The 21,468-nt window shown below is 46.0% G+C and overlaps 1 protein-coding gene across 2 annotated transcripts in view; it reads right to left on the minus strand.

The window, feature by feature from the left end:
* Positions 1–4,486: 4,486 nt before the first annotated feature.
* The window catches only part of CANX (calnexin), a 468,009-nt gene continuing 451,027 nt past the window's right edge, over positions 4,487–21,468 (minus strand). For both annotated transcript variants that reach the window (XM_086931347.1, XM_086931348.1), the window contains one exon: positions 4,487–5,663. In XM_086931347.1, coding sequence (XP_086787473.1) covers positions 5,610–5,663 — 54 coding nt within the window. In that variant the 3' untranslated portion in view covers positions 4,487–5,609. The remainder of the gene's footprint in view (positions 5,664–21,468) is intronic.

The raw sequence follows: 21,468 nt of genomic DNA on the forward strand, positions 1-21,468 counted from the left end.
GACGATTGGTATGATGGTGGCGAAGAGGGACATCGCGCAGCGCTGGGGGGTGGCAGATCTGCCGAAGGCCTCCCAATGGTGTGTGAATATGGATAGGACCATGGTCACGGAGCGGGCGGTGTATTTATCCAGGGGGTGCCCGGCCAAGTGGAACAAAGTTTGGTCCCCGTGGAATGCTTACCGGGGTGAGATTTGTGAGCCACTCCCTGAAGGGGACACACTGGAGTCGGAGGAGGATGAGTGACTGAGAGGGGAGGGCATGGGGGTGGGAGGAGGGGCTGCACTGGGTGGGGGCGTTATAACGGAATGGGGCAATTGCTACGGTAATTACCAAAATGTGAAAAGCGCAAATTGAATGGACTCAGAGGCACATTTCCGCCTGCATGGCATTCAGTTTCTTGTGTCGATGACAACGTGATTTCCCGAAGTTTGAATGTTTTTCTTTTTAGGTATTAAACAAAAAACGGAAACCTCATAATTTGGCAAGGACCATTCGCAACTCCTTCTTCACAATTTCCTTTCGGTACCTTATCCTCAAGTCCTCACGACAGCCTGTACTGTGTTACTGCATATTTATTGCTTATACGCTATGTTAGCGGCCGGCCCGGTTGGGTTGTAGGCCACGTGCTGTGTACTAATCTGTGAAGAATCAATAAAGGTTTTCAAAAAAAAAAAAAAAAAAAAAAAAGGTAGCAGTGTCTCCGCAGAGGTAGCCGCCGGCTGAAGCACTTCGGTCAGGAGGTTAATCCTGATGGCCACTGTAGGGAGTTCGAGGTGGAAAGCCTCGCCACCCTAAGCATCACCACTGTGTAATTCACACCCTCCTTCGTAGCCACGGTGGGAGGAGTTACCATGCCAAGGTCAGGTGAGGTGTCAAGACCACTGGCATCCCCCAATTCCTCTACCCAGTCAAGGTCAAACTCACACTGTGCTGTGAGAAGGTCGTCAGACTCCTCCCCTTCCTCCAAAGGCTGCTTAACAGGCCGAAAATAAGAGGGCTGGACATGGGAGTAGAAAGGCCCCATCGGCGCCTAGCGATACCGTTCTGGCGCCATGTCCACATCAGGGCTGAAACCGGGCATTTCGTCGTCCGGGGGCACGGGCGATGTCGGAGGTGGTGCCGGTGGAATCGACGTCAGTGGAGGTGTCGTGTCAAGTCAAGTAACTTCATTCGATATTACATTATCAATAAAAGTACAGTGGAGGTGTCACAAGGTCAATAGGGATCCAGGCCTGGATCCTTGGGGGACCTGCGGCGCGGAGCAGACAGCGAGGCCTGAGCCACCGACAATTAAGAGTGAGGACCCCCAGTCGGGCCGGTGGGGCTTGACGGCCCAAAGAGACGGACCATGGCTGACAAATTCCTGCAGCTGGGCCGGAGTCGCCGACTGACCCGGAAAGGGCGGGTAGGCCGGCAGCAACTGCGTAGGCTCCACTTCGCCTTACCTGACCCAGAGTGAGAAGACTTCGATCCCGATGAACAATGGTGATGACTCCGCGACCGGTCCCTCGACCTCACACGGGACCAGGAACGGCGCGATGCCAACTGCTGGATTTCAAGCAACTTTCAAGACCACTCCCGCAAAGTCTTCGGTGCCATGGACCTGCAGTCGAGGCACGACTTGGGGTTGTGGTTGTGCCCCAGGCTTAGAGACACAAGTGGTGCGGGACAGTCACCGACATCATGCGATGACAGTCCCCGCAGGACTTGAAACCAGGCATCCCTATGGCACTAGGAGTCAATCGAATCGATAAGCAGAGACATAAAGGCCTCGAAAAACTCAGTCAACAAGTGACTGGGGGTACCGCTCTCTCCGGATCTGTGTTTGCAGGCGCGGAAAAAGAATGAACTGACATCAGCGTGCAAGGGCATCGTCCAAGTAGCTGCTGCAACGTTATCTCGGCGACCACGACGCCAACGACGGACGCGGAGCAGCAAGACTCCACCCTCCGAAGCGCAAGGGCACTGCTGATTAAAACTTTCCGAATCCAGTCGGACGCCTGGGGGGTAATTCTAAGGTAAGGAATCTATCACTACATGATTCTTTCCGATATACAACTATACATACACACACACAGATACATATACATGCAGGCTACCAGTAGTGGAAGGAAGTGCTAATGGAGGATGGGAAATAGGATGCAGAAGGTAGAAGTAAAAATTACGAATGCCTACTCCTAGGGAATACCCTTTCTTTCTGAGAAGGCAACAATATGGTTAAAACCCCAAAAAACTAAAAGGAAGGATAGTAGTGATTATAACTTCTGCACCGGTCAGCAGGTTTCATTTCGTCGCTCCATCAGATGAATGTTCCTTTTGTCAGGGCAGCGGAATCCCCCGTATCCAATAAGCCCACATACAAGCAACACTCAGCCAGCACGTACAATACATGTCTTCTGTTCCTGCTGGGGGCTAAATTGATTGTTCAGTGAATATTCAATGGTCAATGCAAACAATGCTCCGTGTTCCATGCTGAATTCCACCTATGCGAGAAACCCATCAAATAGCACTCGTGGAAAGACACTGCAAACTAGTGAACCAATGACTGGGTGATGTTACTGTCACCTAAATAGACTCATTGTAATAATTCATTAGCATCTGTCTGACTAGCAGTTTTTTTATGTATACCTGGATGAAATCTGAATTGTCAAATGCCTAAGCAAAGTCTGAAAAACAACTCAAGATAACAAGTTATCACAATGAGCAAAGTATGCGCCAAATTAATACATTTGAAGCCCAATTCCCAGGCTATTTGGCCGCACCAGCAAACATAATAACCCCTTAAAAATAAGGGTGGAGGGGTGAGGGAATGTGACGAATGTATGGACTTTTCTATGTTTGCATCCTCCCACAAAACACACTAAACCACAAAAAAAAGAAAACGAGACAGACAGCATATAGATCAGATGAGTGACAGACATTTTTCAGCCTCCATCTGGGCAGTTTCTAAATAGAGATGTAATTTTCCCAAAAAAGAAAATATTTGCAATAAAGAAAATACAGAACAATTCTCTTAGTAAGGGCGCCAAGTAAACCAATTCTAAAAATGTTCTTAAGAGCTTTGGCAGCAGAAAAAAACCTTATAAATGCAGAGCTCAGTGCTCAAACAGCCTGTCAGAAGGAGCTGGAAAAAAAGGACGGAGTTAACTGCAACCTACAGGGCTAGATGGAACACTGAAGGTCAAGATACCCTTAAAGGTGCAGTGTTCCATTATCATTTTAACATAGCTGCAGCCTGTTCATTTACAGTGTCCTATCCTTCCCCATTATGCACTTTACAAGATTACAAAAGTTCTGTGCAGGTGTTTTTTTTTAAACTTCACTTTTCCTTCTGTAGGTGACCTTTAAAGGCTTTAGTTATTTCTTCCATCTTTTAATATAAATTAATCGAATTGGTAAGAAAGCTTTTTTAGGCTGCTAAAATTTAAATTTGTCATGAAGTAAGGTGATAATACTGCATAAAAGGTCAGTTTGAAAAGAGTGTGCCGGGAGCCCCGCACATGGGTGACTATTCAGTGCTTATGATTGATTGTCCATGGAGATACCCTGAATCTCCATACGGCTTTGCCCTCAAAAGTCTTGAAAAGGCAAGAATGTGTGACTAAGGCTCTTACTGTGTGTGTGTCTGTGCTTAGTGTACACCGTGCATGTGACAGGAAGCAACCTTACTTCCTGTGCTCTTTTTACTGCTTGTGATTCACCACCAAAGTGTATGCCCATCTGGTAATGTGATAATCTATTCTCTTTGTGGTGTTCCAGGAAAACACATTAAAACTCCTGCAACCTAAAGTTTAAGTGAACACAATATTCATTTTGGCCGCAACACCTGGTCCAATACAGAACATGCTTTCTTCCGCAAATGCAAGTAAACATACATGTTAATACATTGAAGAATCATCAACTGCATTTTTTTATTAAAAGATTTAATCTGTGTTTGGACTTGGACCCCCTACATTCACAATATAATTTATGATGTTACATTTAAGAGCACATGAAACAAACTTTGAACAGTTACATACACAAACCCAGGTGAACGTGAGGCACTTACCCTCCCCAAAAATACTTCAGGCCCTGCCTCTAAGCAAGGAATTCAGCAGCTTGCTTTATGAATTATGGCTTACACCAACTGTGTGCTCCCCGGGGCCAGGGTTTCAAAAACAGAGTAAAAGGGGGAGTGTGGTATGAGGAGAAATGGTATGGTTTGCAGGGCAAAGACCAGAATACTGCTTCCATGTGGGATACAGGGTCAGGAGAAAAGCTGCAATTCAGCCATCAAAAACTGAACAAAAGAATTTAAAGTATTATAAAATCTGTCACAAAGGTCATTTCAGAATGAAGGACAAACCGAGTTCTGATAACAGCTTAACACAGAGGAAGAAACAAACAAAATTAATAAAAATACAGTTTTTGAAAAAGTGGTTTCTACTTTACAGCTGATATAATCTATGAGATGGCAAACATGTCAAAAAGCACTGTTTCCAAAGGTTAAGGTTGGAAATGGAATTTATAGTGGAGCCCAAATAGTTAACTAACAGAACACATCTCTAGCTATCAAAAGCAGGGAGAAAAATACAAGCCGCAGCCTTGTCACAACTGCTGTATAAGTAGAGAAACCACACAAAGCTGGAATTTATATACATTTATATTTTTGTTTTTATCTAACATACGTCCAAACACTCAAGAAAAGGGTACAAATCCAGTGTGAGGCCTGCACTTCGACAACCCTAAGAGCCCTCTCATGCAAAATGAGAACACTGACAGCAGAGGAGTACCATAGATGTCATGCACAGGCCATGTCATGAAGCAGCTGTGCTCGATCTGGAGGAAGAAACAGAAGCCCACACTTCCACTGTGGTTGGGCCATGCATTGCTTGTTAACCAGCTATGCTCTGTCCAGGGAAAACAGAGGCGCACACACACTCACTGATTGGGTCATGCAACGTTTCCTACCAATTTAATTTCGAACACTTCAACCTTTGCACCGCTGACAGTCTTAACTTTAATGGGGAAACTTTAGTTTTAAATGAACTGAACCTCATTTTATGACCACTTCAACAAGCAAACTTCAACAGAGAATTCCTATGCTGAGTAATCTTCAATTTGGAAAATCTCACTTGTTACTAAACAATTTAACCTTCTACTATGAACTCCTTTTTATCATCAGTAATGCAATTGCCACCCTTACTTCCTGTTTCTACAACGCATGTAATTAAATATGGTTTGGAAACTTTTGGCAAAACTATCCTATTTTTATTTGCTTGTTTCTCTTAGGAAAAAAATAAACAAAGCTCTCAGAAATCCAAGTGTATGTTCAGTTTTTAGGTTACACTACAGAACCCAGAGATAAGTCAAAGCCAGTTAATATTAAATGCATTTGTCTCACAGGAATGATGTTATCACACATGATTGCAAATATTTAGTGCTAGACACGAGTGATTATACTGCATGGAGTTCGACTTGAACCTGTGCATGGCAATGTTTAATAGTTCGGTGTTTCAGTTTATGATGTCCAAGGTTCTCTTTTCTCACCCCCACCCTGCACCATATAGAAATTGGATTTTCCTTCCGTCCCCTTTGCAGATTCAGTCCATCACTACTAATATGCATATTATTCTTTTCTTGACTTTCTGTTTCTGGGGGATCTACTTCGATTTTCTTCTTCCTGTAAAAGTTTAAGTACAGAAGATTATTACATACTTGCTATGAGAAAATGATAGATAGCAAATACTTCAGCGCTCATCATCAATAAGCATTTGTAAGGCAATATTTCTTGCCAGCAACAACAAATTAATCTGAAATTTACACAGTCTAAACATTAGCAAATACAATGCAAACCACAATGAAACCCAATGAAAATTTAAGTAAAGTGGCAAAAATTGAAATATTTCATACTTGCAGCACTTGTTCTTTCTGTGTTACACATTTATTTGACTTGTACACCATCAGAAAATCTCTTACTTTTATGGAACCATGCAACATTTATTTTTAAGCAAAATGTACTACTTGTTTTCTAAGGCACCATGTAGCACACATCAGCTGCTTTAGAGCACCATCAGAAGAGTCTTTATAAAAATAAATAAAGAGCATTGAGTCTCAAATGTACTCAAGTCTGCCAGAGCATAGCCTCCTCAGGAAGTGTTTTAGAAGAGGAAAAAGACTCCAACTAGGCTCCAAATAAGCACCTGGATGTCAAAAAATAAAGCAGGAAAACGTCTATATACAAGAGTAATTTTACTTCGATCCACAGCCATCAGAAAACAGAGCAATAGGTAAAATACAGCACTTTTGAGAAACTGAATCCTAACGCAAACATTCATGAGAAAGACAATTCATATCTGTGCCATCAAATGAAGCAAAATAAGTGAAACCATATTCGACGCAAGGGCGTATGAAGACAGGCGGGACAAGATTTATCATCTCAAAAACTGTGCAGTCTTGTGTCCATTTCAGATGCCCGTATTGATGCATTTCAGGAGGCAGGCCACCAATCTCAAAGATGGTAGACAAGTGGAGGATCCAGTCTTGATGCCTGGAAAGGCAATCAGGGTGCATAGCAATGTATAGCCGCTTGGAGATTTAAGAAAGCACAACTGTCAATGCAATTCTATTAGGATTAGGTTAATTGTAGTGATAAGAGTTTCTATAGCTTTGTCTACCTTGGATATTGGTGAAATGAGAGAAGTGTTCTTGAACGAAAGTGTGCTTTTTTACTAGTATTTTGACTTATTGGTTAACCCCTTCGCAGCGGAGGTAATTCCCCCGCTGTGTTGGGGGCGGCGCGCACAGCACCCCCGTGCTCATGACGAGCTCAGCTCATCATGAGGCACAGTGCTAGTGTGCTCATGACGAGCTCATTTCGTCATAAGCATAGAAGATGTTAAAATGAGAGATAGAGATAGAGAGATATCTATCTATCTATCTCTCTCTCTCTCTCTCTCTATCTCTATATATCTCTATATCTCTATATCTATATATATATCTCCAAGTCTCCTCCCCAGCTGGGAAAGAAAAGGCAGCACTCGCGGGGTGTTTTGTCAGTTATCCAAATTTATTCAAGCGCTTCTCACAGACGCGTTTCGGGTCAAGCCCTTTATCAATGTGTCAACACGAGTGTTGCACCGAAGCTCATTTTAAAGTGCAGCGTGCAATCTCAAACAGAAAGCGAGGTAGGACAACTCATTGATATTACATGAGCGCCATCTTGGAATGTGCAAAATCGGCAAAAACCATATACACACAGTTCATAATTAGAACTGAAACATTTCATAATATCAAACATGTATAAACATATTAAAACATATTCAACAGTATTACATTGAGCCGTGGATCGGCCTAATCAAGTCGTTAATCGACAGGACTTGTTTGACACTCAATACACGTGTTAAAACAGTTTTTTTAGAGACATTTATGATTATTAGCTCTTTTGTTTAGTTCTAAACCTTAAATAATATCCTAGTATATATTTAACACACTATTGATCTCAGTTTTCTCATTGAGTGATGGCGTATGATAGTACAGTCCAATATTCAAGCACATCCCCAAAAATCAATCTTGCCGTGGATCGGCTATGGCGGTTCCTATCACTAGGAACCGCTGAAAAGACCTCTTGGTGGTATCCCCTTATGGGGATACCATTTCTATCGAGATTGTTTTAGTGGCCATGGAAATGTGTCTATAAGCTTATTTTCCTAGGTGAATGGCCAGTTCTTCCCCACTGTTAAGGCCTGTTGGAATTTTGGTTTGCAGGTCGATAATGTATCGGGACTCAAGGAGTCTGAGTTTAGTTAGTCTGTTACCACCCCTTTCATGCTCCGGGACTTGATCAATCCCAAAGTATTGCAGCTCGTCCCTGTTGCTGTTCCTTCTGAATGAGAAGAAGCGGGAGTAGAATCCCTCCCCCTTCTGAGACGATGGTACTCTCTCTATCGCTCCTTTCCTGAGCATAAGCGAGAGTTCTTGCAGAAGCAATCGCAGATTTTTGTGCTACATTCAGCGGGGAGGAGTTGTCGGAGAGATACTTTCGAATTCCATGGAATGGCCAAATTGAATCAATTGAAGGACCCACCGGTCCGTGGTTATTCTTCTCCAATTCCTGAGAAAATGTGTCAATTTTCCTCCAATCTTTAAAGAAGTAGATAGGGGTTGGACTGGCTGGATGAATAGGTCATTGGCGTCCGCCATTGTTCCTCCTTTGATTTTTACCTCTAAAGTTTGACTTTCCGTATGAGGATTGCCGGCCTTGTTGTTGCTGGCGGTTCTGATATTGGGTTCTACCCTGGTTGGAGGAGTATGTTGATCTGCTCTGAAAACCACCTCTGTAAGAGGGTAGTCCTAGTCCTCCGTTCCCTCGAAAGGACTGGTTCTTGTATTAGAGCGTACCCAGCGCTCTTGCCGTGTCCGTGTCTTTTTTAATACTTTGTAGAGCTTCGTCGATCTTAGCTCCAAACAGATGTTGACCATCATAAGGCATATCTAGGACTTTAGACTGTACTTCTTGTCTAAATGAAGTTGCCTTGAGCCAGCTGCTGGAACCCTGTCATCGCTATGTCCATAGCACAGTCTATCATTTCATAAGCTGACGTCTGACCCTCCAAAAGGATAGATTGAACTTAGTGCCAGTGTGTTTGCTGCTTTCACCGTCATTGCTGACATTGTAGAAAAACGTTTTCCTATATTGTCGAGCTTTCTCTTTGTCCGGTGGCGCTGTCAACGGAGATGAGGGATTTCTAGAATTCTTTTGTGCGGCTTGAGTGACTACGGAATTAGGTTTAGGGTGTCCATTGAGACAGGCTGCTGCTGACGGTGGTGCCTTGTATTTCTTATCCAGCCTTGGAACTACTGGCGAGACGGAGGCTGCAGTTTGCATCAACTGTAGACCCTGTTCCCATACATAATGAATTATTGGAATTGACCTTTAAAATCATAAAGGAAACAGTCATGTTCCTGAGATTCCATTGTTATGTGGAAGCGTTTTGCCGCTCTTTCAACCAGATTGTGGAAACCACAGATGTCCACCGGTGGCGAGTCTGAAGTAGCGGGAACTGGAGACACTGGAGAATCAATGTCATAATCGACATGAACGGATAGGTAATCCTGTACTTCACCCTACTCAAGTTGATCTTCCCCTTCTTCTTCATCAGATGATGGAGACATGTGCACCCTCTCCTGCCGGAGAACCAAGGGTGGCGGTCGAGGTCGTGGCGATGGCACTGTCGCCGCTGGCTGAGGGGCTGGTGATCCCGGGAATCTTTGTTTATAGTCGTCAATCAGAAATTTTAAGTCAGTCACTAGTGATGCTGGCAGACACCATAGGTGTAATGTGCATTTGTACTGTATGCTGCTGGACTACTTCCTCGTCCGAGCTTTGACATTTCACTACTAGCTCCGAATGCCTGTTTACCTGGAGCATATCGTCGTCATCAGAGTCTTCATCTTGTAGAAGATGAGCTGGTGGTAGACTTTGCACCCGGCTTGGAGATGTTAAGTCAGGTGTGATTGCCCTCTGAGATTTCTGACCTGCGAAGTGGAATGGAAACCAGAATTTGTCATTAACACCTGGCTCGTCGACGGAGAGATCGTAGACTGTGTTGCTAACCACTTGTTCATTCTGGACCTTTGCCGTTAACGAGATTATCGTCGTCGACGAAGTTTTCATAGACTGTCACTGTTGACGGCGTCTTTATAGTCGTCGACGCCTTAGTCGACGGCGTTGCCGTGGACGGTATCTTCATCGTCGACGAAGCCTTGGTCGACGGTGTCTGTACCGACGGCCTCGTCGCCGCCTTCGTCGACTGTGTGCCAGTCGACGATGATGTTTTTGTCGACGATGTCTTCGTCGGCGTGGCTTTCGTCGACGGAGTGGACTTTGTCGTTGAAACAGTAGTCGGCGCTGCAGTGGTCGATGGCGTTTTGGGCGTCGACGATGACCTTTTAATAATAATGGTCGACGACAAGGGCTTACCCGCCGTCGATGATGGAGTAATCGTCGTTGAAGATAATGTCGACGATGCCGTCGTCGACGTTCGAGACAGCTTTACTTTGCGCCAATGATTACGTCGTCTATGACGGCGCAGGTTTTCTGAAGGTGTGAACCTTGTCAGACGCTGATGCTGACTGGACCTCTGAAGACTTTCAGGTGTCTTCTTTGGAGGAGTGTCTTGAGGGCTAGGGGTAGCTACCCGTGGCCTTTTGAGAGACAGTTTAGAGGAGACTGAAGAGCTCTCATCTTCTTCAGAAGATTCCAGGTTGTCTCCGTCCTTGAGCCTTTGGAGCCATATCAGAAGGTGTCCTTTTCGGTCCTTGAGAGTTTTTGTGGAAAATGTTCTACATATTTTGCAGTCCTTGGATGAATGAGCCAGGTATAGGCAATATAAGCATTTCTTGTGTTGGTAGTCTATGTGGAGCCTTTTTTTACCACAAGAACTACAGGCTCTAAAAAAAACTTCTAAGTGTCAGCCATAACAAATCGTTCTTATCAAGAAAGAATCCAATTCTGAAAGAAATAAAGCTCTAGAAGCAAACCTGAGGAGAACTCAGGTGGAGACTCCCTTAGCACAACGTGCGGTAGAAAATCTAAAGGACTGAGGCTCCTGCCAGGAAGGTTCTAGAGGGAGATGGCAGCTGATTGGCTCTTGTCTAGAGTTTAGTCCTTTTTACAAAAGGACATGGAAATGTTACTAAGGTGAGGCCTTTAGGCCTACTATTCACTATGTATGTCTATAGGACATTACTTTTCTATGTACCGGAGACTCCAGTCTCGACGACGGGGAATGATTCAGCATGGTAATCTATGAAAGACACGCATAATACTGGTTAATGGTTATGTTCCATGCCTCCATTGGATATAGAGCTTCCTTGCTCCTACTGGATAAATGACATTTAAAAACTCCTCAAAGGCGTGTGAGTGTTTGAATGTTAGAAACGTTATTGTCAGAGAGCCAGCTTTGGAGTCATGCAACCATCTGCTCTGTTTGTAATCCATAAAGGACTTTGTAAGCAATTGACCTGAGACTTCCCTGCACGTCCGTTCTGGTTCGCACCAGAGGTCTGATAGTCCCATATTCCCACATTCCTGTTTCACAAATGCTAGCTAAGGGATTTTTGCTGCGCTTCTAAGGCTCAGAACGTCCTTCAAATCAAGCCTATAATTTGACAATTCTGGGGTTATCCGGAGCCTACGCCAAAACCTGAGGCTTCAGGGCTAGCTCATCCTGGATACAGCTCAGTCCTAGATCTAACCTCAGTGGAAGGAGAGGTGTGCTTTGGGGGAGTGCCAATAGCTGCCGCATGAACTTGTTCTCCAGGTTAGGGATTTCGGGTCTGCAAGAGTGCCCCCAGAGTTCCCCACCGTAGAGAGCCGATGCCCTCTCCTTGACCTTGTAGATCTCCAGTGCGGGGCTCACTGGCTTAAATGTCGATATATTTGACATTTTAAGAATGCCTCCCATTGATTGGGAGAGTTTAAGTTGGGATTTCACCTGTTGGGGGCCCCAAGAGAGGTTTTCGTTAATCGTTACCCCTAGATATTGAAAGGTCGGTACCCTCTCCAGTCTAGCCGGGCCCACTATAGGTGTTGTAATATAAACAAACAATGGTCCGAGACCCAATTTTGTTGAAAGCGAGAGATCAAGATTTAAGTAGTTCAAGGTGTATATTAAATTCACAGACCTAAACACAATTAATGAAAAACAAAAGAATAGGCAACAGCAACAACCTCAGACTCTTTCATAGCATTTAATCCATTTTCTGAAACAAGATTCAATCTACAGTTATTTTACATTTTATATACAGTGCCCCGTATCTAGAGCGTGCAGTAAAGGAAAAGAAGGTGTTGAAAGGGCGTGATCGTGAAAAGGTGAAAAGGAGAGGTTTCACACAGAGTATACAAAAAATTATTCTATATTATTCAAGGAAACACCAGTCAAAAAAGAACTGGAACAGTAGATCCTGGCCACTTAGGTAAATCAATATGTAGTCCTTCTAGTTATTCAAGAGACATCAGATGAGTCAATGTCTGGACTGGGGTGGATAACATTAGTGGTCCAGGTATTATTGGATGTCGACGTTTCGACTCGTCTTGCGGCCTTCCGGTTAGTTATGCCTGGGCCATGCGAGTCTTCCTCAGGACAGGTGCAACGGGGCAAGGGATCTAGCAGATGACCCTATGGAAAATACAAATAACCATGAGGGTTGGGGCTGTTGCCTATTTAATTTAAAACTATGGGAAGGGGTCCAATTTGCTTACCCTTCACAGGATGAAGTAGGCGTAATGTCTTCCAAGGTAACTTGGTCCAAATAATTCAAATGGGGGTATTGAACAGATCCTCTGAAAAAATCAATGAGGAACCTATGTTTTACAATAATGTATACTTAGTAGAATTGATATCAGGATAAATAATGTAAAATTATTACCTTGTTCTGTGCGTAGGGGGTTCCTATCAAGATACTGAGACCATATAACACTATATGTCTCCTCAAACACAATCCATAGTCAATTGTGCTGCTTAGAGAAATCTTCACGTATTAATTTAGCCTGAAAAATTAAGGACCAAGCTGTGGTAAGTATCAGCACAATAGTGTACCCTAAATACTATGAATTAGCGCTGATTATTATAAGGGCCTTGGTTGCCCCCATCCTTTTTAACGTCCTCTGAAGGTTTCCATTGCAATAATGACTTGGGCGAAGGGTCCTTTCTCGCCCTCTCCGACCCGGAAGTGGTTGGGTACCGGTTAGTCCGTCGTCGCGTTCTACTCCCTGAACGCGCTACAACAGAGTCACCACACTCGGTGTTAGACTACTCTGTCCAGGGGTTACCGACGCGTGTCTACTCTGAAGCACCCTGCCTGTCCTGAAAATGTGAGTAAACCGGACTACTCTAGGAATACTCACGCGGACCAACTTAGATAGGGGGACTCATCCTTGTTTCTTTGCTTTTAGCTGCCGGTTAAGTTTTTCGATCGGCGAGGGAATTTTCCTTCAATTGAAGCATTGACAATCAGCCCAATTCAGGTAAATGGCTCCTTTTCTCCTTTTTTGGCCATTTCTCTAAGTATTTAGGGTACACTATTGTGCTGATACTTACCACAGCTTGGTCCTTAATTTTTCAGGCTAAATTAATACGTGAAGATTTCTCTAAGCAGCACAATTGACTATGGATTGTGTTTGAGGAGACATATAGTGTTATATGGTCTCAGTATCTTGATAGGAACCCCCTACGCACAGAACAAGGTAATAATTTTACATTATTTATCCTGATATCAATTCTACTAAGTATACATTATTGTAAAACATAGGTTCCTCATTGATTTTTTCAGAGGATCTGTTCAATACCCCCATTTGAATTATTTGGACCAAGTTACCTTGGAAGACATTACGCCTACTTCATCCTGTGAAGGGTAAGCAAATTGGACCCCTTCCCATAGTTTTAAATTAAATAGGCAACAGCCCCAACCCTCATGGTTATTTGTATTTTCCATAGGGTCATCTGCTAGATCCCTTGCCTCGTTGCACCTGTCCTGAGGAAGACTCGCATGGCCCAGGCATAACTAACCGGAAGGCCGCAAGACGAGTCGAAACGTCGACATCCAATAATACCTGGACCACTAATGTTATCCCCCCCAGTGCAGACATTGACTCATCTGATGTCTCTTGAATAACTAGAAGGACTACATATTGATTTACCTAAGTGGCCAGGATCTACTGTTCCAGTTCTTTTTTGACTGGTGTTTCCTTGAATAATATAGAATAATTTTTTGTATACTCTGTGTGAAACCTCTCCTTTTCACCTTTTCACGATCACGCCCTTTCAACACCTTCTTTTCCTTTACTGCACGCTCTAGATACGGGGCACTGTATATAAAATGTAAAATAACTGTAGATTGAATCTTGTTTCAGAAAATGGATTAAATGCTATGAAAGAGTCTGAGGTTGTTGCTGTTGCCTATTCTTTTGTTTTTCATTAATTGTGTTTAGGTCTGTGAATTTAATATACACCTTGAACTACTTAAATCTTGATCTCTCGCTTTCAACAAAATTGGGTCTCGGACCATTGTTTGTTTATATTACTAATTACCCAGGTCCAGTACCTCTAGGGTTACCCCATTACTATAATGGTCACTATAGGTGTTGGGCGAGTCGATGCCGGAGGATTGAAAATCATGAATTTTCTTTTATCCGCGTTGACTTGCAACCCGCAGCATCAGCAAAAATCCATAAAACCGTCCAACACGTGTTGAATCCCCATAGGGGACTTGGAAAGCAGGAGGGTGTCATCGGCGAACATTATCGCCGGCACCCTCCTGCCTGCCAATCTGGGTGCATCATTGTTGGGGACTGCATCCAGATGCGATATTACGCCATTCACATAGAGGCAGAACAGGGTTGGCGCCAGGACACACCCCTGCCTGACCCCCCCCTGCAGACTGGAAACCTAGACGACAGCACCCCATTCCTCCCGCATCTAACCTCTGCATAGTTTTGTGCATGCAGCCTCATCAAAACCGCCAGTATTGTATGTGGAACTCCCATATCCAAGAGCACTGCCCACAATTTGCTCCTGGGTACTAAATCGAACGTGGACCGGAGGTCCACAAAGACCATATAGAGACTGCCACCCTCTAATGTTACCGTCTTCCAGAATAACAAAAGGAGACGGAAAATCCGGTCCACCGTAGATGTTTTCCTCCTAAATCTGGCCTGATCGGGGCTGAGGATATCATGCTCCTCCATCCACTCCTGGAGCCAATCCAAAATTAGGCGAGAAAAGATTTCTTGGGGGACATCAATGAGGCTAATGGGCCTATAGTTGGTAGGGAGCAGTGGAGAGCTCTTCTTAAAAATTGGGACAATCTCCGCTCCCAACCAAGTGCCCGGTACCCCCATAACTGCATTGAAAAGGGCACACAGGTAGGGGGCCCAGATCCCCGGTTGATCCCGGAATAGGTCACCGGGAAGTCTGTCTAGGCCAGGAGCCTTTCCCATAGCCAATTTCCTATGGCAATCTGGACCTCCCCCACTGAATTCCTGCTCATCCAAGTCCCCAGATATTGTGTGTACCGGGGGCTTTCTAGACCTGGGACGGCTGCATATAGTGTCTTAAAATGGAGCTCCCAGACCCCCGCCTCAATATTGGGTTAGATTGCGGAGCTGGGCTCTCCGGACCCTGTGCTAACTATAGCCCAGAATCTGCGCGCATCTCTCGATTCCAACGAAGAGGAAAGATTAGACCATCTTTCCATGTCCCAATCCTTCCTAGCGTGATTCATTAATTCTTTATATTGGGATCTTAGAGAGCGGATTTTTGGTTTGTCTCTCCCATCTTTCTTGGCCTTCCTACAGGATGCATTGTACCAGGAGGATACAGGCACCCTACACTTCCTGCTAGAGCCAGGGGGATTGAGAAATTCCGCTAGACAGGCTACTAGGTCCTGATGCACACGCAGCATATTTCCATTAAAATCTAATGCTATGGGCTGAGTGATAAAGGCACCAACCTTCGTAAGAAGGGGTAGAATTGAACTGTATAATTTAGGTATTGCCTCTCGTGATGTCACCAATTACTCACATTTCACCCTACGTCTTATTGGTTATAGACAACCCTTCGGCCACATCTGGGGCAGGTTCCTTTTCATTTACCCGTGGCCATGGGCTGTCTATCTTCAGACTCAATGTGTTGTGGTCGCTGTCCACCCTGGATATTACCTCAAAGTCTAGAACCCTCGACCATAAGCATGTCTCCACCATAATGTAGTCCAATCTTAACTCTCTGGACCTTTTGTTGAAGGTACACTTTGACGGAATATCAGAGGGAGTCAGACCATTGCAGGCCCTAATTGAATTATTCAAAGTTAGGGCCGTAATCTGAATGGTCAGTGGGGACCAGGACTTCGAATGGGGAGACTGGCACAGCGGGATTCCCCAATGTTGGTCCTCACCTGTCAGCACCCCCTCATTTAAGCCGCGCAGGGGCTCAAAGTGGCAGTTTAGGTCCCCAGCGTATATATAGTGTATATCCCTGCTAAGTGAGCCAAGAAAAGATGACAGCTCTTCAATAGTTTTAAATACGATTGCCACACTTGTCGGCCGTGAATAGACATTCACAATGGCAAATTTGTAGGGGATTGGCCAGGACAGGAGAACACACTGGATGTCGTCATTTGGTCGGGATGGACTCGCCCGTACAACCCAGATGAACAAGTTACTTACCTTGGGTAAAACTTTTTCTGGTAGATACAGTATCTGCCTGTGGATTCCTCACCTTGTGAATATATCCTTGCGTCAGCCTCGCGCCGACGTGGACTTGGACGTCATAGAGACACGGCATCGCACACGACTCCGCTGAAGTCATCGACGCCCATAATAGGCCCACGCTGGCGTGATAACATCAGTTCTGAATTTTTCCGTGCCTTCGAGGCACACGGACAGACCAATGACAGTAGAAACATACATAGTATACACAGTACACGAAAGTCGAGGTAACACACACACACTGTGAAGCAAATGTAGGAAAACATTTGAAATGACATTTTCTTTTAACCATAAAACAAAAACAATACAGTTTCTCTGGTATAGAAGAGTGGACAACGGGGAGGCTGTTTGGGTCAGGGAGAAATCCACAGGCAGATACTGTATCTACCAGAAAAAGCGTTACCGAAGTTAAGTAACTTGTTCTTCTGATAGATACATCTGCCTTGTGGATTCTTCACCTTGTGAATAGAGTCCCACAGCAGTCCCACTCCTGGAGGAGGGTGTCCACTCTCCTAAACCAGAAAGTCCTGGAGGACAGAGCGCGCAAAGAGGCTGTCCCTCCTCACTTCGGTATCCAAGAAGTAATGCTTCGCGAAAGTGTGGAGGGAGGACCAAGTTGCGGCCCTACAAATATCCTCTACAGGAACACCTCTAGACAAGGCTGAGGTTGACAACTTAGCCTTGCAGAATGAGCCCTTATACCCCCTGGAGGCTCCTTACCGGCCAAAGAGTAGCAGATCTTTATACAGAGGATGATCTATCTTTAAAGAGTTCTTTTATAAACCGCTCTTCCTTTATTGCAGCCAGCGAACCCAATGAAGAGCTGGTCATCCACACAACAGTCTTTAATTCTGTCCAGGTAAAAGCTCACTGCCCTCCTAGGGTCCAGACGGTGTAACCTCTCCTCCTCCTTGGAAGGGTGTGGTGGAGGATAAAAGGTAGGGAGGATAATGGATTGTCCTAGCTGGAAGGGAGTCACCACCTTAGGGAGAAAAGCAGCCCTGGTCCTAAGAACCATTCGTTCAGCATGAATGGTCAAGAAAGGGGGCTTGGAACTAAGAGCTTGAAGCTCACTTACCCTCCTTGCCGAGGTAATTGCAACGAGGAGGACTGTCTTAAAAGTCAAAAGCCTCATAGGACACTTGTGTAAGGGCTCAAAGGGAGCACCCATCAAGTATGTTAAAACAAGATTTAAGTCCCACTGAGGTACAATTAAGGGAGTAGGAGAGAATTTATTCGTTAGACCCTTCAAAAATCTGAAGACTATAGGAGATTTGAAAAGGGACGGCTGGTCCGGCAAACATAGAAATGCCGACAACGCCGAGAGATAACCCTTGACTGTGGCAACAGCAGGTCCTTGCTGCGCCAGAGAGAGAGCAAATTTGAGAATATCAGATAAACGGGCTTTCAAAGGGTCTACAGACTTCTCTCCACACCAGGTGACAAATTTAGACCATCTGTAGGAATAAATAGATTTAGTGGAGTCACGCCTAGCCGATAAAATGACATCCACCACATTGTGTGGAAGAGAAAAGGAATTCAGGTTGCCCCGTTCAATCTCCAGGCATGAAGGTATAATGTCTGGAGGTGGGGGTGTAGAACCTGCCCCTCCATCTGAGTGAGGTCTGCCCTGAGAGGGAGACGGAGGGGCGGGTGAGAGGAGAGGTGGAGAAGATCTGTGTACCACTCCCTTCTTGGCCAATCCGGGGCGACCAATAGGACTTGGGCCCGGTCTTGGCGAATCTTCCTCAGAACCCGAGGAATCAAATGTATGGGGGGGAAACGCATAAAGGAGTTGTCTTCCCCAACTCAACTGAAACGCGTCCCCCAAGGCTCCTTGCATCGGATACTGGAGACTGCAAAAAGACGGGCAGTGAGCATTCTAGTGAGTGGCGAACAGGTTCACCCGAGGAGTTCCCCACATCTGAAAGTCAAGTCAAGTCAATGGATTTATATAGCGCACTACATACCCAGAGGGTCTCAAGGCGCTTAAGGAGGGGTGGGAATTACTTGTCAAATATCCACGTTTTAAGTTGCTTTCTGAATGCTAGGTGGTTCTGGGTAAGGCGAAGGTAAGTGGGAAGTGAGTTCCAGGTTTTAGCTGCCAGGTATGAGAAGGATCTACCTCCCATGGTGGTCTTGTTGATGCGAGGTACAGTGGCAAGGGCTTGGTTGGAAGAACGAAGCTGGCGGGAGGGGGTGTAGACGGACAGTCGTGTGTTGAGGCATTCTGGTCCGATTTCGTAGAGTGCTTTGTGTGCGTGGGTTAGGAGCCGGAAAGTGATCCTCTTATTGACGGGAAGCCAGTGGAGGTTTTTCAGGTGACCAGAGATATGTTCTTTACGCGGGATGTCTAATATGAGCCTGGCTGAGGCGTTTTGGATTCGTTGGAGTTTTTTCTGGAGTTTAGCGGTAGTCCCGGCGTAGAGGGTGTTTCCATAGTCCAGTCGGCTCGTGACCAGAGCGTGAGTGACCGTTTTCCTAGTTTCGGTGGGGATCCAACGAAATGTTTTTTTGAGCATGCGAAGAATGTTGAAGCAGGATGAAGAGACGGCGTTGACTTGTCTGTTCATTGAAAGTGAGGAATCCAGGATGACGCCCAGGTTCCGTGCGTGGTCTGTCGGGATGGGTGCTTTTCCAAGGGCTTCTGGCCACCAAGAGTCGTCCCATGCGGAGGGGGAGGTACCTAAGATGAGGACTTCTGTTTTATCAGAGTTCAGTTTCAGACGACTGTTTCATCCATTCGGCTACTTCTTTCATTCCTTCGTGTAGGTTAGTTTTGGCGGTGCTAGGGTCATTGGTGAGTGATAGGATCAGTTGAGTGTCATCCGCGTAGGAGATGATGTTGAGGTTGTGTTGGCGGGCGATGGCTGCGAGGGGGCTCATGTATACGTTGAAAAGGGTGGGGCTGAGTGAAGATCCTTGTGGTACGCCGCAGATGACTTCAGTGGCCTCTGACTTGAATGGTGGGAGGCGGACTTTCTGGGTTCTTCCGGTGAGGAACGAGGTGATCCATTCCAGTGCTTTTCCTTGGATTCCGATGTTTCTGAGGCGCTGTAGAAGGGTGCTATGGCAGACTGTGTCAAAAGCTGCAGAGAGGTCGAGGAGGATGAGGGCGACTGTCTCCATTGTCCAGTAGAGTTCGAATGTCGTCTGTTGCTGCGATGAGGGCGGTCTCAGTGCTGTGTTTTGCTCGGAAGCCGGACTGTGAGGAGTCGAGGGATTTGTTGGCTTCGAGGAAGGCGGCGAGCTGGTTGTTGACAGCTTTCTCGATGACTTTGGCCGGGAATGGAAGGAGCGAGATGGGGCGGTAATTTTTGAGTTCGGTGGGGTCCGCTGTGGGTTTCTTCAGAAGGGCGCTGAGTTCAGCGTGTTTCCAGCTTTCCGGGAAGGTGGCGGATTTGAAGGAGCAGTTGATGACGTCTCGGAGGTGCGGTGCTATGATGGAGTCTGCTTTGTTGAAGATGTGGTGAGGGCATGGGTCTGTGGGGGATCCTGAGTGGATGGAGTTCATCAGGCGGATGGTGTCCTCAGTGGAGATTGTGTTCCAGTAATTAAGGATGTTTGAGGGGGGTGAAGGTCCAGCAGATGGTTGGGTGGGATGGTCTCCGGGTTGGTTGTCGAAGCTGTTGTGGATGTCTGCAATTTTGTTGTGGAAGAATGAGGCTAGGGAGTCGCAGAGGGCTTGAGAGGGGGTGATGTCGTTAGAGTTGGCCGAGGGATTGGTAAATTCCTTGACGATGTTGAAAATTTCCTTGCTGTTGTGGGCGTTGTTATCTAGTCGTTCCTTGAAGGCGGTTTTCTTGGCCTTTCGGATCAGTTGATGGTGTATGCGGGTGGCGTTTTTGAAGGCGTCCTTGGTGCTGGTGGTTGGGTCTTTTTTCCAGGCCTTCTCAAGGGAGCGGCAGAGTTTCTTGGATTTCTTAAGATCATCGTTGAACCATGAGGCCTTCTTGCTGCCAAGTTTGCTTTGTCGTTTTTTCAGTGGTGCTAGGATGTCGGCGCTGTTGGATAGCCATAGGGTGAGGTTGGTTGCGGCTTGGTCGGGGTTTGAGGAGTGGGCTGGGGGGTTTAGGAGAAGCGATGAGGAGATCTGGTCGATGGTGATTTTGTTCCAGTTTCTTTGCAGAGTTGGTTGGGGGTGGTTGTTGGGTTTGGGCTTGTTGTAGGTAAAGTGAACGCAGCTGTGGTCAGTCCAAAGGAGATTCGTGGTGTGGCTGAAGGAGACATGATTGCTGGAGGTGAAGATAGGGTCGAGAGTGTGACCTGCGATGTGGGTGGGGGAAGTGACCAGTTGTTTAAGTCCGAGGTTGGCGAGGTTGTCCAGCAGGGTGGTGGAGTTGCGGTCGTTGTTCTTTTCAAGGTGAAAGTTGAGGTCTCCCAGAAGGATGTAATTTTTGGAGGGGAGCGCGTGTGGAGTGATGAAGTCCGTGATGTCCTCACTAAATTGAAGATGTCTTGAACTACCTCCAGATGGAGCCTCCACTCGTGGTCGGCCGAGAATTGCCAACAGGCAGAGTGTCCGGCCAGATGATTTGCCATCAGACAAATCTGATGGTCCAGGACCAGAGCCGCAGTGCCTCCCTGATGACACTGTGACCCCACTTGTCCCTGCTTGTTGATGTACCACATCGCGGTCGTGTTGTCCGTCAGGACTTGGACTGACCGACCACGAAGGGGAGGGAGGAAGACCGTGAGCACTAAACGTATCGCCCGCAATTCCAGAAGGTTGATATGAAGTAACCTTGCCTCTGGAGACCAAAGACCCTTGACCTCCAGGTCCCCCAGGTGAGCACCCCACCCTAGAGTGGATGCATCAGTTATTACTGTGGCCACCGGAGGAGGCAGATGAAAAGGCTTCCCTTGAGACAGGTTGCCTTCCACGCCCCACCAAGACAGATCCGCTGCAGCTTCTCTGGAGATCCTCACTGACTCCCTGAGATCTCCGTTGTGCTAATACCACTGCCTGCGGTGGCAACACTGGAGTGCCCTCATGTGCCAGCGTGCATGGTTGACCAATAGAATGCATGAAGCCGTCAGACCAAGCAGACGAAAGACCTTCAGGACTGGAACGACCGCTCCATTGAAAAATAAAGGAATCATTTCCTGAATGTCGCGAATCCTTTGAGGAGGAGGGAATGCACGACATACAGTTGTGTCCAGTACAGCACCTATGAACAGGATGCGCTGGGAGGGCACCAGGTGAGACTTGGGTACATTT

This window comes from Lissotriton vulgaris, chromosome 7, assembly GCF_964263255.1.
Source record: "Lissotriton vulgaris chromosome 7, aLisVul1.2, whole genome shotgun sequence".
Taxonomy (NCBI): domain Eukaryota; kingdom Metazoa; phylum Chordata; class Amphibia; order Caudata; family Salamandridae; genus Lissotriton; species Lissotriton vulgaris.